The 15499-nt window shown below is 46.3% G+C and overlaps 1 protein-coding gene across 1 annotated transcript in view; it reads right to left on the bottom strand.

Annotated features, from left to right (window-relative positions):
- The window catches only part of adamtsl3 (ADAMTS-like 3), a 548277-nt gene that overhangs the window by 225966 nt on the left and 306812 nt on the right, over window positions 1–15499 (bottom strand). The window contains exon 8 of the mRNA XM_080214139.1: window positions 14679–14753. Within this exon, the coding sequence (XP_080070265.1) occupies window positions 14679–14753 (75 nt within the window). The remainder of the gene's footprint in view (window positions 1–14678; window positions 14754–15499) is intronic.

Raw genomic sequence — 15499 nt, 5'->3', positions numbered from 1 at the left:
GTTTCCTCCGGGTGCTCCGGTTTCCTTCCACATTCCAAAGATGTGCAGGTTAGGTGGATTGGCCACGCTAAATTGCCCCTTAGTGTCAGTGGGACTAGCTACAATAATGCGTGGGGTCGTGGGGATAGGCCCTGAATGGGACTGTGGTCGGTGTAGACTCGATGGGCTAAATGGCCTCCTCCTGTATTGTAGGATTCTATGACTCTATGAGGGGTAGTGAAGTACTTTAATAGGCAAGAATGGATAGGCTGGGAGCTGCTGTGCGTAGTGTGAGGTTGTAGCAAATGTAGGGTTAACGTGGGACTGAGTACAGTACAGCCCACACAGAGGTGTAAGTGCATGATCCACCCTCAGAGTCAGTCCAGTATTGGACAGAGCAGTGTGTCCCAGCAAGCATGGAGACAGTTTCTAACTTGTACTCTTGTAAATAGCTCTATCAGTCAACAAAGACTTAGTTATCCCTTGTATGGATAGAAAGACTCCTTCAGTCCTCCCAAACAAGAAGCAACACCCTATACCAGCGGCCAGTTAAATTAGGAGAAAAATGACTGGCTCTTTCCTGCCGATGTCTGGGTTTCACTTGAGCACGCTTGGCTGTGTGCAAGTAACCTGCTCTGAGGAACCAACAAGGTGATTAGGGCAGGTTGGTGGATAATGACTCAGAACTGAAACAAAAGATGGTGCCCGGAATCTCAAAGTGCTTTATGGCACTTATGGGAAAGCGACAGCCAATTAGCATATAGGAAACACTCACAAACAGCAATGATGATGATCAGATGATCTGCTCCTGTTGATTGAGGGTTGAATGTTGACCAGGACACGAGGGATAACCCCCCCCTTCCTCTTTTTCAAAATGTGCTTGGGGTCCCGAGCAGCCTCCTGAACCCAGAGTTTGGCATTTCATCTCACTTCCAACAGTATGGCGTACTGCACTGCCTCATCAGGCAACATCTTTGCATTCAAGCCCTGGAGTGGGCGTCGAACCTGGGATTTTTTAATATGTAGACGCGAATGTTACAGCTGATAACTGGATGCACAGACAGGTCCTTTCACGGCAACTTAACTTTCCTTCAGATTTGACATCTTCAACACAAGGGCCTGGGAACCTGATCAGTATAAAGAGGCAGGTTACAGGTACTCTTGATGGGAATTTGATCTACTTTGGATAGGCTGAACTTAATGAACGCCCAATTCTTGCAGCTGCCTTGTCAGTTCTCTCTGGCAATGTTTAGCAGAAAGTTCCTCTACATATTTTGGAGTATTTTCATCGAAATGAGAGGTGCCTTGCGCATTTCTAACAGAACGAAGATAATTACCAGCCACAGTAGTGACAGCGTGCTGTAGGGGGATCAGGGGGTACATAGCAGCGAGGTGGAGAGGAGAGAGACTGTGGTCACAGAGAGGAACAACCCATGTAACTGAGGGTACAGAGACAGAGCTTCTTTGACCATTTTGTGCTCCGCAGGCATCTGCGCACAACACAACACAAGAAATAGAAGCAGGAGTGGGCTACCAGGCCCTTCAGGCCTGCCCCGCCATTCAATATGAGCTGATCTATGTTGCCTCAACTCCTTTTCTGTGCCACTTCTCCCTAGCCCTCTATTCCTCGATATAGCAAGTATTTATCCACCTCCACTGTGAATACTTCTGATGATTCATTGGGCCAGCGAATTCCAGATATTCAACACCCTCTGAAAGAAGAATGCACCTCAGTTTTAAATGTCCAGCCCTTTATCATATAGCTATGTCCCCTTGTTCAAGACTTTCCCATTAGTGAAAACACCTCACCATCTGCCCTGTCAAGCCCCTTAGGATCTTATATATTAGTATAAGGTCACCCCTTACTCTTGAAAACTCCAAAGAATACAGTGCCTGACTATTGTTCGGACAACCTAAGTTAGGACTCTCTTGTTAGGACAACCCTCTCGTCTCAGGAATTAGATCATTAGATATTAGATATTAGATATATATAATTAGATATCAGTTTTTCACTCAGAGGGTAGTGGGTGAGTGGAATGGACTGCAGTCGGTGGTGGTGGAGGCAAATTCGATAGGGTCTTTTAAGAGACTTCTGGATGAGTATATGGGACTTAATAGAATTGAGGGTTGTAGGTAAGCCTGGTAGGTAGGGATATCATCGGTGCAACCTGTGGGCCGAAGGGCCTGTTTGTGCTGTAGTTTTTCTATGTTCTTGTTCTATTAGCCTGGTGCATCTTCTTCGGATCGCCTCCAATGTTATTATATCCTTTTCAAGGTAAGGGGACCAGAACTGTGTACCATATTCCAGATGTAGCCTCAGCGACGCTCTATACAATTGCAGCAAAAACCCCCCATTTTTAAACTCCAACCCTTTTGCAATGAGGCCGCTCGCCTTCTTAACGGCTGGTTGGACCTTGCTTTTCGTGATTTATCTTGTGCCTCTCACTTGCTCCCTGCTGGGATTGGGCAACCACCCATTCTCAGTGGCCGCGGAAGGTTAACAGTGCCCTCAGTATTTTAGCTTCTGGCTCTCTCCAGGGTGCTAACTGAGAAACACTAAGACTCGTGCAGTCTGATGTACGTAAATGTATGGGGCAGGAGATGACGGGTGGACTGTTTGCCAATGTTGAGAGTTGTGCAATTTTCCATGCAATTGCAATAGCCGGGATGAGCGGGCAGTCACACTTGCCTCTCCGGCAGGGGGTTTCTCTTCAGTTACAGGGTGCCACTGATTGCTCACATATGGCAATCTGAGCACCATTAACATAATCAGGAGGTTTTAATCAACCGCAAGGAATATTATTCCATCAGTGCACAGCTGGTGCGCAACCACAAGAAAAGATTCATGCAGATGTGAGCCAGATTCTTTGGGAACTTTCCTACCCGGGCAGGCCAACATTCCAGGCCTTTTCACTCCAGGAAGCAGGGTTGAGGACAGGTTCATGAGAAATACGGGATATCCCCTTCAAACCTGAACTGTGACAGAGTGAGGAATCTCTGCGAAAGCCACAAGACCAAATGTGTCACAGAGAAAACAACTGGAATGATGAAAATGTGCTTCCAGTGTCTAAGAATGGAGACACCCTTCAGGATTGACCACAAGGGGAGCCGGGATAACAAGAGCGTGCTGCGTCTTGCTTCATCTTATGCAGAGCGGAGATTTCAGAAGTGGAAGATCGTAGAATCCCTACAGGCCCATTGAGTCAGCACTGGCCCTCTGCAAGAGCAATCTACCTAGGCCCAATCCCCTGCCTTATCCGTGTAACCTCGTACATTGATCGTGGCCAATTGGTAGCACAGTGGTTAGCACTGCTGCTTCACAGCTCCAGAGACCTGGGTTCGATTCCCGGCTCGGGTCACTGTCTGTGTGGAGTTTGCACATTCTCCTCGTGTCTGCGTGGGTTTCCTCCGGTTTTCTCCCACAGTCCAAAGATGCGCGGGTTAGGTTGATTGGCCATGCTAAAATTGCCCCTTAATGTCCAGGGATGTGTAGGGTAGAGGGATCAGTGGGTATAATATGTAGGGATGTGGGAGTGGGGCCTGGGTGGGATTGTGGTCAGTGCAGACTCAATGGGCCAAAGGGCCTCTTTCTGCACTGTAGCGTTCTGTGTTCTGTAATCCATCTGACCTGCACATCTCTGGTGGGAGATCATGGTGTGGGAGGAAATTGGAGCAGCCAGAGAAAGGTGTTCATCAGTTATTCTCAGACAAGGAGAACAATAATGAGAAACAGAGTCATAGAATCCCTATAGCACAGGAAGAGGCCATTCAGCCCATCGTCTGTACCAACCACAATCCCACCCAGGCCCTATTCCTGTAACCCCACACATTTACCCTGCTAATCCCCTGACACTCAGGTCAATTTAGCATGGCCAATCAATCTATCTTACACATCTTTGGACTGTGGGAAGAAACCAGAGCACCCAGAGGAAACCCACGCAGATACGGAGAGAAAGTACAAACTCCACACAGACCTGAGAGTGAAGGGAATGAGAAGAGGCAGGAGGGCATCGAGGATGACTTCGGTCGGGTGAAAGATTCCTATTGCTTCTACACAGTCCATTCCATGTGGTGTCAGCTGGGATCAAGGCAGATTGCTCAGGTCGCTGCTCCGACTGCTGGGCTGCGTCTGGCCTGCAGCTTCTGGCTTTCAGAGCTTAAAGATGGCACGAGCTACCCCAGCGCAGGGGCAGATTCAGCAATCGGGAGATGAAGTAGCAGTGTTGAGTAGCGGTTTAGGACAGGAGAGGGTGGGTTGCCAGGAGGAGAAGAGGGAGCAGTTTGATTGGAATTCCTGCTTGCACGGCCCCCTTTTGTCATCATCCCTTTCCTGAGCCGGTAACATATCACCCTGACCAACTGAGACCAGCCTCGTAATGATCAATGGCTTGTTGGCAATGTGTCATGATGTGGAGATGCCAGCGTTGGACTGGGGTAAACACAATAAGAAGTTGGCAATGCCACTGAGAAGGCGCAAAGTAGTGCATTCAACAGAAAACTCTGCTGACAACAGCCAGACCAGAAGATCATGCCACGGCTCAATGGTGGGCTACCTCTGCGATACACAGAGTGGGTCGCGAAGAAAATCCCACTCCACGACTTTGAATGCAGGAAGGCCAGTTGCTTCTTCCATTGTGTGCAGGCATTAAAACTTGAACATAACTTTCAATAAGTTTTGAGTTGTTGTCTCTACGGTCCAGGTCACATGGGTTTATCTCTGGGCAGGTTTTGTAGGAGGTCACATTCTCCCTTTCCAAAACATTGCAGCTTACCTTGAATTAAAGGAGACGGTTTCAAACATAACCACCTTTCAAGTTCAGCGTTTGTAAAGCTGGAGTGGTTCTATTTTATTGCTGCACGTTGGGAATCTGACAGGGAGATTTCTCTCAAGATCGATCTACTGACTGAGGTCCCACAACACCAGGTTAAAGTCCAGCAGGTTTACATGGAATCACAAGCTTTTGGAGCACTGCTCCTTCTTCTGGTGAGTCACCTGATGAAGGAGCAGCACTCCGAAAGCTTGTGATTCCAAATAAACCCATTGGACTTTAACCTGGTGTTGTGGGACTTCTTACTGTGCCTCACTCCAGTCCAACGCCAGCATCTCCATATCATATCTACTGATTACAGACAGAATAAAGACCTTTGGGTTGGACATAAAGCTCGTTCAGCATGGAACATTCTAGATAGCCAGTGTGGCTTCAGGAAGATGACGATTGATTTCAATCAGCAGCAAAATATAGTGGTCACAAATCTGATACCCTGATTCAATGAGGTCATCACTGGATTTAAGCTGCAGCTCATATTGTCACCCTGACTTTGTAGCTATCCCAACATCAAATGGAACCAAGCACCAAGCATTAATGTGAACCAGTATTTGACCTGACAGCAGCGTTCAAAATGCATTGGCAAGAGACCGCAGAACTGATGGTGAGCTCAACACCCTTACGGTGGCTCAGCACGCAGACTGCCTTGTTACGCGGGCCTGAGTATCATTAAAAGATTCCAACTACAGCTCCAAATGTTTGCCCACTTTCTCTCCACCTCTCCTGGAATGACCCATGTTTTTCAACCACTGAAATGTTTATCAGCTGGCTACAGGACATAATTAACTACTCAGTGAGTGGTTTGCTATATGAACCCTAACTAACTGATTAACCAGCAGTTAGCCAAACTTAACTAACTCATTAATCAGTATTATAGAATCCCGACAGTGCAGGAGGCAGCCATTCAGCCCATTGAGTCTGCACCAACCACAATCCTACCCAGGTCCTGTCCTATTCCCATAACCTGACACATATACCCGCCTAACCCCCTGACATTAAGGGTCAATTTATCTTGGCCAATCAACCAAACCCACACATATTTGGACTGTGGGAGCAAACTGGAGCACCCGGAGGAAACCCACGTAGACAGGGGGGAAACGTGCAGATATTAAACTAGGCTTAACTAGGCTTGTACTCGTTAGAGTTTAGAAGAATGAGGGGAGATCTCATTGAGACGTATAAGATGATGAATGGGATGGATAGGATAGAGGTGGAGAGACTCTTCCCGCTCAGAAAGGACAGTAGGACTAGGGGGCATAGCCTCAAGATAAAGGGGGAGCGGTTTAGAACGGAGTTGAGGAGGAACTTCTTCACTCAAAGGGTGGTGAATCTCTGGAATTCTCTGCCCGTTGAAGTGGTGGAGGCTGCCTCGCTAAATATTTTTAAGACGCTGGTTGATGGGTTTTTGATAAGTGAAGGGATTAAGGGTTATGGGGAGAGGGCGGGAATGTGGAACTGAGCCACGACAGATCAGCCATGATCTTATTGAATGGCGGGGCAGGCTCGAAGGGCTAGATGGCCTGCTCCTGCTCCTATTTCTTATGTTCTTATGTTCTTATTCCACACAGAATGTCACCCGAGACAGGAATTGAACCCAGGTCTCTGGCGCTTTGAGGCAGCAATGCTAACCACTGTGCCGCCATCAAAGATGTGCAGGTTAGATGGATTATCCATGATAAATGCATAGGGTTACGGGGATAAGGTTGGGAGGTGGGCCTGTGTAAGATGCTCTTTCGGAGAATCAATACAATCTCAATAGGCCAAATGGCCTCCTTCTGCACTGTAGGCATTCTATGAACTCAACTAACCGGTTAATCAGCAGTTAGCTAATAGTCAAGTACCTGGTTCACCAGCGATTCCAGATGTTTATATTTGCTGATTCCCCGTCGCTGTCCGAATTCGGAAACTGACATGAGGGATGGGAAGTTCTGGCACTTCCTGGTGGCAGGATCTTCTGGTTGCTGTAACGGGTACCCTGGTGGCATGGTTAGCAAGCAACACGAATGGTCATCGAATGGAAGATCCCATGGATGGCCAATGGTGCGTCACCTCTGCTGCTGGAGAACCCAGCTGGAAAATCCACTGCGGGGCAGGGTTGGGGGGTGGGGGGGCTGGATAATCTTGGTCGATATTTAACACCGTACACAATCATGAGATCTTTGCCCAAAAGCAAACAGATTCACATTTTTAATATCACATATTTAACACCGTATATTGTCAGGGAGAAAAAAAACATTTGCACAAAATTTTATTGAATTGGAACAGCGGAGTAGAAATTAAAAGCAAACTTTACAAGATGAGATGGGGGAACAGTGAACAGCTCAGACTGTGAATAGCAGCGCTGGACAGACCTGTCCAATGTTTCCTTATTTAACTTTGAAGTATTCCAACACATGCTGAACCTCCTGCTGGCATTTGCCTTGAAAATGGTTCCTACGTTTCATAAAAATTTCCAGCTGAAAATAATGTTTAGTTTAAATCAAAAATATATAAGCTATTTAATTATGATGACATATCACTCAGCTCACTGGCTGTCATGGGTGCCACCACAATAAAATGAGTTCTCAGCCGTTTTCACACTGTTCCAGCACACACACCTCTGGGCCAGTCAGTCCCATAGCACAGAATTCAACATGTCCCAGGCTGTCACTCAAGTGCGAGAATGCGGCACCCTTGGAACTGCTGTCCTCCAGATCAGACGTGAAACTGAGGCCCTGGCTAGCCTCTCTGATGGGCATAAACAATCCTGTGGCGCTCTTCCAAAGCGGAGAAGTGAAGTTATTCCCAGCGCCCTGGAAAGGATTGTGAATGTAGCCCAGTCTATCACGCAAACCAGTCTCCAATCCATTGACTCTGTCTGTGCTTCCCGCTGCCAGCATAATCAAGGACCTCACACATAACTGCGGACATTCCCTCTTCGGGAAAAAGATACAAAAGTCTGAAGTCACGTACCAACGGACTCAAGAACAGCTTCTTCCCTGCTGCCATCAGGCTTTTGAATGGACCTACCTTATATTAAGTTGATTTTTCTCTACACCCTAGCTATGACCATAAGATGAAATTCTATACCCTCTCCTTTCCTTCTCCTCTATGTACTCTATGAACGGTATGCTTTGTCCGTATAGCATGCAAGAAACAATACTTTTCATTGTATCCCCAATACATGCAACAATAAGAAATCAAATCATAAAATCTTTCCCTTGACAAATCTTCCACTTTGACAAACAGTCAACTGGACTCAAAGCATCAGCTCCTTTCTCTCCTTACAGACGCTGCCAGACCTGCTGAGATTTTCCAGCATTTTCTCTTTGGTTTCCTTTTCCAGTATGGGGGTGGCCTCAGCAGCCAACACCATCACCCCCACCCCCTCTTCCTAATGCCAGGTACCTTGATCAGGCAGTATACGCCTGGCAATGAGTCCCCCAATGCCTGGAGCACACAAACCTGACAGGATTTTCCTTTTTGCATGGTAAACCATTTGCCTATCGCCGCTGATTGAGTATCAGCAGCAGGGTGAGGCCCTTAACGTGCGGCACGGTGACACGGTGGTTAGCATTGCTGCCTCACAGCACCAGGGACCCAGGTTCGATTCCCGATTTGGGTGGCTGTCAGTGCGGAGTTTGCACGTTCTCCCCGTGTCTGCATGGGTTTCCTCCCACAGTCCAAAGATGTGTGGGTTAGGTGGACTGGCCATGCTAAATTGTCACTCTGTGTCGGGGGATTAGGGTAAATTTGTAAGATCACAGGAGTGGGGACCAGGTCGGATTGTTGTCGGTACAGACCCGAAAGGCCGAATGGCCTCTGTCTGCACTGTAGGGATTCTATGTGTTTTTAAGTGACCCTTAGTTGGCCACTTATGGGTTTCAATTAGCAGGGTGGTGTGAGAAGGAGCCTTCCCACCCTGGATTCATCGGGGGACAGAGGCGGGAAGGTGGTGTGGACTCCAATGGCCACACACCCACCCAATCTGCTCTGATAGGGCAGAATTTAATGCCCTCCCCCATTGTGGGTTTGGAGGTTGGGGTGGCGGGGGGGAGGGGAGGGCATTAAATTCTGCCCTATCACAACCAACTTTACCAAGATGGGAGAGAACTGAAAATAAAACGAGAACAAAATATCTCATTGAGATCAAAGATTCTGTGAGAGGGAGAGAATACATTGAAACTTGTATGTAAACTACGGACATGCAACATTTATCAGGAGGGGCTGAACAAGCTGTAACTCTTTTCCCTGGAAAATAATCTACAAGTACTTAAAACAATAAAGACATTTGGTAGCGCAGATGCAGAGAGAATGTCTTCACTTGTAGGAGAGTAAAAAGCTAGAGATACAAGATAGACACCAATAAATTCAATAGAAAATTCAGGGTGTCTTTGCCTGAAGAGTGATGAGAATATAGCACAAATAAAGAAAGGAATGGAAGGATATGTTAAGAAGTTTAGATGATGAGAGGGTGGAGGAAGCTGTTATGGGGCATAAACAGTTGGCATGGAACAGTTGGATCAAATACAAATGGTTCTGTAAATTCTAGAAAATTCCAGATGAAACCCTGTTGTAAACAGGTGGGAAAGTAAAAGATGGCTGTGTGTATATTTGGCCTGAAAGTCCTTGAACCAGCTTAAGATGATAACAACAATGCTATTCATATAGTGCCTTTATCGCAATGAAATGCCCCAAAACACTTCACAAGAGTATCATAAAACAAAGGATAACACCAAGACACAAAAGGAGATATTCGCCAGATTTTTATCACCCTGCCCGCCACGGAAATCCGAGTGGGGAGGGGCGGACAATGGGAAAGGCCGTTGACTTTGGGTGGGATTTTATGGTTTTGGGACAAGCGAGGCCACACAGACCCATCCATGAGGTCAGACAACCAAAATCTTGGTAAAAGAGATAGTTTTTAAGGAGTGCCTTAACGGGGGAAAGTAAGGTAAAGGGTAGAGAGGTGCAGGGAGGGAATTACAGAGTTTGGGACCGAGGCAATTGAAGGCACCAACAGCAGGATTGTGTCTATAGGTCCTACCTGCATTGACCCCGCTGGAGTTTGCAATAGAAATTGGGAAGTTTCTTATTAGCACAAGACAGCCAAATACATGCGTTACTTCTGATGCATGTTTGTGTACACATTTTCCCAATTCACCCATAACTTTAGGCCTGTGCCTGCCAGTCGCTAGGGTTCATGGATGCCAGGCATGCCTTTAGTCTGCAAGTTGGTTCATACACTTCACTCAGCTGGCTGACCTCCACTGACACAGTGGGTCCCGGTCTATTATAAGGAGCGTAACTCCTGGCATAGGCAGTTTTAACCCAGATCTGTGCATTACCATCATCTACATTGCCAAGGCAAGACCAGGAAACTTGTCAATAATGGCCAGGGATCTGGAGCAACCAGTCTCCACTATTTTCTGGCACATTTTCCAGTCTGCAGTCACAGTTAAGAGTCGGTAACTGCTCAGCGATCCCAAGGTATTTCTGTGTCATTATTCCGTCATCATAGTTATTTGGAAGGCTTTTATATTTTCCACATCAGCATTATTTGCAGAGGAAAAATATGGAATTTTCATTATACCTAAGGGGGGAACGATCAGGAAAAAAGTTATAATATCATCCTCCCTTCAAACATACAGATGCCTCCATAACCAGGTTAAAATAATAGCATATGTTTTGTTGCTGCATCTGACCTCTACATCACCTTTTCACATTGCAGTTTCAACAATGACTTCCACAAGGTTCCTCCAGTAATTTAGTTGAGCAACCCACTGTGATTAGATTCAATTACCTTTGCTTTTCAGTCCCTAACAGGGTCTTGAAACAAAATTTAAAAATTCCTGTATCTATCACGGTTGCCTGTTTTTACAAAAGGATTGTGCAGAATTGCTTTAGTCGGCCTAGTTGATCTTCTCAGTGGGGCTTGTAACTAAATGGTTAAAGGGAAAAATTGTGCAATTCCCATTCGAACCATAAAAGTATTTTAGTCATTTGGTAGAGAACTTGAGTACCTCTGGAATAAAAAAAAAGACATACTGTTGAAGCTTTTCATCCTGCACTCATCAGGACAGATGCCAGACGACCAAAATTCTGAGGGAGCAACAATTAATACTGTCTGAGAAAAGGGGCAACTTTGATTGGTTGAACATTGCCATGACGAATTCAATGTCTCCCAGGCTTTTGTTTAATTTAAAAAAGGCACAAAGTCTGGACATATTCTTTTTGCTTGCACAGATCAGGTCCTTGCATATGAATACATGCAGCTTCAAGCACGCGTAAGTGAGCCACATCATAAACCCGACTGATAATCTTAAGTCTGGCGTAATTGTTAACACACTTGGGATTATTCAGCAAGTGCTGTCCAATCACATCTACTGTTAGTGATTATGAAGGGCATTATCCAGCCCCTCTGTAGCATGTTTTCCATCAGCAGAGGCAGCTTGCCATTGGTCATTGGCAAGATCTTCCAGTCCTGCCAAAGTCTATGCCGTTTTGTTCTGCATGGGTCACTCACCCCGCCGCTGCGAACCCACCGGGGGGGGGTGTCACCTTCAGCGGGACTGGAAGATCTCACTCGTGGGGAGGGCTAGAAAATTCCACCCGATATTCTGCAAGAAAGATTTTGCAATGCTCTGTAAAAGCACCGAGTCACTCACTGTACACGGGTCACTGCACCACATCCTCAGAGGAGGAAAAAATAGACTTGACTGATTCAGATCCAATATTCCCTCCCCACCCATAGCTGGTATTAGCTGAATTAATCAAATAGCAGGATTAACAATAGAGAAATATTTTGGATAACTGAGATCAAAGTACCTCGCATGATGGTTAGCAGAAGCCAGTGTCAAAATTGTGGAGCAAATGGTTACCATGTTAGGCACTGGCTAAATCAAGATTAACATCATCTGAGATTAATAGCATATGTCTGTTTGGGATGTTGTTGTACACTGTGATGTGTTGCAATGGTTACAGAAGGAAAGCATGATGTGCGTTCACAGGGTTAGTCTGATATGGAGCAATTAATTTTTTTGTTATCACAAGTAGGTTTACATTAACACTGCAATGAAGTTACTGTGAAAATCCCCTAGTTGCTACACTCCGGTGCCTGTTCGGGTACACTGGGGGAGAATTTACCATGGCCCAATCAACCCAACCCGCACATCTTCGGAGTGTGGAAGGAAATCCGTGTAGACAGGAGGAGAATGTGCAGACTCCGCACAGACAGTAACCCAAGCTGGCAATCGAATCTGGGTCCCTGACACCTCTTGAGGGGGTAAACACTTTTTAAGTTTATTTATTAGTATCACAAATCAGCTTACATTAACACTGCAATGAAGTTAGTGTAAAAATCTCCTAGTTACTGCACTCCAGTGCCTGTTTGGGTACACTGAGGGAGAATTTAGCATGGCCAATGCAGCTAGCCAGCATGTCTTTCAGACTGTGGGAGGAAATCGGAGCGCCTGGAGGAAACCCACATAGACACGGGGAGAACGTACAGACTGCGCACAAACTGTGACCCAAGCTGGGAATTAAACCCAGGTCCCTGGTGCTGAGAGGCAGCAGTGTAACCAGTGTGCCACCACGCTGCCCAGAGAGCACAGTCCCCTCCATCCACCCTCCCTGCACTACAATACCAGCAGCCCCACCTCCCTCGTCCACCCAATGTGCCCAACATCTCCGACTTACCCGAAACTGGGATCCATTGGAGCCTCCCTCCCAGGCATCCTGGCAGCTCCCGCTAATGAGTTCTGGCACTCCTGGGACTGCAAGAGGTGTCGGTCAATCTAATTGCCCAGCGGCTCCTGAGGGTGGGACTTCCTTGCAGCGAGGGGGGTGGGAGTCCCACAGTTTCCTTGTTGTAGCCTAAGCACAGCAGACTTTTCTGTTGATTGGTTTTCGACCAACCTTTAAATCAGAAGGGTTTGGGGGCGATATGTACCACCACTCTCCAACCCCTCCCACACCCCTCCCAGTAAAACCCCAGTCCACGCGTTGGTGCAGATCCGATGGGCTGAAGGGCCTCTTCTGCACTGTAGGAATTTGTGAATCATTAACTCAGTTTCTCTCTCTGCAGTTGCTGCCTGACCTGCAGAGGGGCGACACGGTGGCACAGTGGTTGGCTCTGTTGCCTCGCAGCGCCAGGGACCTGGGTTCGATTCCCGGCTTGGGTCACTGTCTGCGTGGAGTTTGCACATTCTCCCCATATCTGTGTGGGTTTCCTCCCACAGTCTAAGAGACGTGCTGATTAGGTGCAATGAGCCAAACAGGCGCCGCAGTGTGGGGAATTTCAATGGTAACTTCATTGCAGTGTGAGCTTTACTTGTGACTAATAAATAAAACTCAATTGAATATTTTCCGCTTTTATTTTGGTTTGTTTGGCTGCTTGGGAAAGTTGTGAAGAGGGAGGAATAAATTCTGATTAAAATTTGTAGCCTCTGGTGACAGGGTTGCAATCGATATGGGCAGGGGCCCTGGTTACAGATCAAAGGCAGTCAAGCCCTCAGGCATGGAAGCTTCTAGGCTGTGGGACCTGAAATAATATGGAGAGGTTTATACTGCACAGTGGTCTGAAAATCAAAATGGGAATTATCAGCAGATTACATGTCAACAATTTCAGAAATACATCGTTATCCAGGAATCCATTTAAGTCGAGGTGAAACATGTTGAATGTTGCTGCTTAATGACACTAAGTGTACTTTTCTGGCAAATGTATTTTATAATTACTGAATGCAACATTCTATACAGAAGGTGACAAAGTTGATCATTTCTGCATAAAATAAATCAGATTAACAATCATACGATTAAAATAAACTGATTTATTTAGATGATGTTAACAGGTCCCAATCGACTGAGATTTATCAAAATATGTTTCCCATTCAACAGAGGTACTGTTCGCACCAGGAAGTGTTTTTACACTAATTTACAGACTTGAGAACACAGTGTTACCCCTGAGGAACAGGATGTGATAGATCAGGCGGCACAGCGGTTAGCACTGCTGCCTCACAACGCCAGAGACCTGGGTTCGATTCCAGGTTTGGGTCACTCTCTGTGCGGAGTCTGCACATTCTCCCCATGTCTATGTGGATTTCCTCCCACGGTCTGCGTGATGGGCTGGTTAGGTGAATTGGCTAAATTCTCCCTCAGTGGAACAGGAAACATCCTTTCAACATCCTCAGGGTTTTATAGGTTTCAGTGAGATCAATCTTATTTACGCACAGGAAGACAACTACCCCAGAACACCTGGTTCGGGGGACCATTCGCTCTTGAAGAAGCTCCTTTCTTGATCTCAGGATGTTGCAAGATGCTTTATAGTCACAGAGGCCACTGCTACAATGAGGGAAATGAAGCAGCCAATTTGCGCACAGCAAGCTCCCACAATGCGATTTGTCTTCCACTGTGAAGACCGACCAAACAACATGCCAACAATTGAAGACAGGAAAGCTATGGCAGGTAAGGACCTAAAAACTATTATTCTCACAAAAGAGGTAGTGACCAGCAAGCTAATGGGGCTTAAGGTGGACAAGTCTCCTGGTCCTGATGGAATGCATCCCAGGGTACTAAACAGACACCAAAGTATGGCGACTAGGGGATTTTCACAGTAACTTCATTGCAGTGTAAATGTGACAGTAATAAATAAACTTTCCTTTGTCCAAACTTTACATGGCTCTTGTTTATTGTACGGACACAACTCCCATAGTTAGTGAAAGGTAATTGCTTCATGGAAATTAAGTGATAGCAGAAAAGTCAGTTTAAGGCTGAGGAGATGCACCAATACAGATCTGATGTGTCCACTGACACTGGGTTTATTGATGACTAGCAAAATTTTGCTCGCATTTCAATCTTTTCAGCGGTTGCAGGAAAGCATTTTAAAGTTGAACTTACAAAGGTGAGCGGGTCCTTTCACTGTGATTTTCACGTGGCGACTCCCAAACGGAACTGCAATAACCACATCTTCCACTGCAGGGTTACAGAAACAGAGGTCAGTTGGACCAGTGTGTGGACTAGCTTTTATTAATCTATCACACCGCACACTGCTAAAAGCCATACAACATTTCATTTGGTCGTGAACTATCGGGAGTGTCAAAAGTGTGGCTGCACAACAGACTGCATTGAATCTGGTTCAGGTTCCTAACTTGAGGGTTCAATCTTGAGCATAAACTTAGCTGTGGCTTCACTCTACAGCTTAAAAACCTCCTGAATCTAAACATCTGACAGCATGATGTGCAATAACTCATTAACAATGAATAATTTGCCTTATAGTTAAGAGATAAAAAGAACCAAAAGAGAGATGGCATTATGTGTACGATTTCTACATTTTAAGAGCTGGTTTCCATAAGATATAGGAGAAGAATTAGACCATTCAGCCCATCGAGGCATGATGGCTCAGTAGTTGGCTCTGCTGCCTTACAGCGTCAGAGACTCAGGTTCGATTCCCGGCTTGGGTCACTGTCTGTGTGCACATTCTCCCTGTATCTGCATGGGTTTCCTCCAAAGATATGCAGGTTAGATGGATTGGCCATGCCAAATTGCCCCTTAGCGCCAGGGGGACTGGCTAGGGTAAATACATGGAGCTATGGAGATAGGCCCTGGGTGGGATTGTGGTCAGTGAAGACTCGATGGGCCAAATGGTCTCCTTCTGCACAGTAGGATTCTATGATTGAGTCTGCTCTGCCATTCAATCATGGCTGGTACGATTCTCATTC

The sequence above is a fragment of the Carcharhinus amblyrhynchos genome, chromosome 28 (genome assembly GCF_965287045.1).
Source record: "Carcharhinus amblyrhynchos chromosome 28, sCarAmb.v2.hapA, whole genome shotgun sequence".
Taxonomy (NCBI): Eukaryota; Metazoa; Chordata; class Chondrichthyes; order Carcharhiniformes; family Carcharhinidae; genus Carcharhinus; species Carcharhinus amblyrhynchos.
Note: the sequence above shows the minus strand (reverse complement) of the source record. Positions and strands in the feature narration are given on the sequence as shown.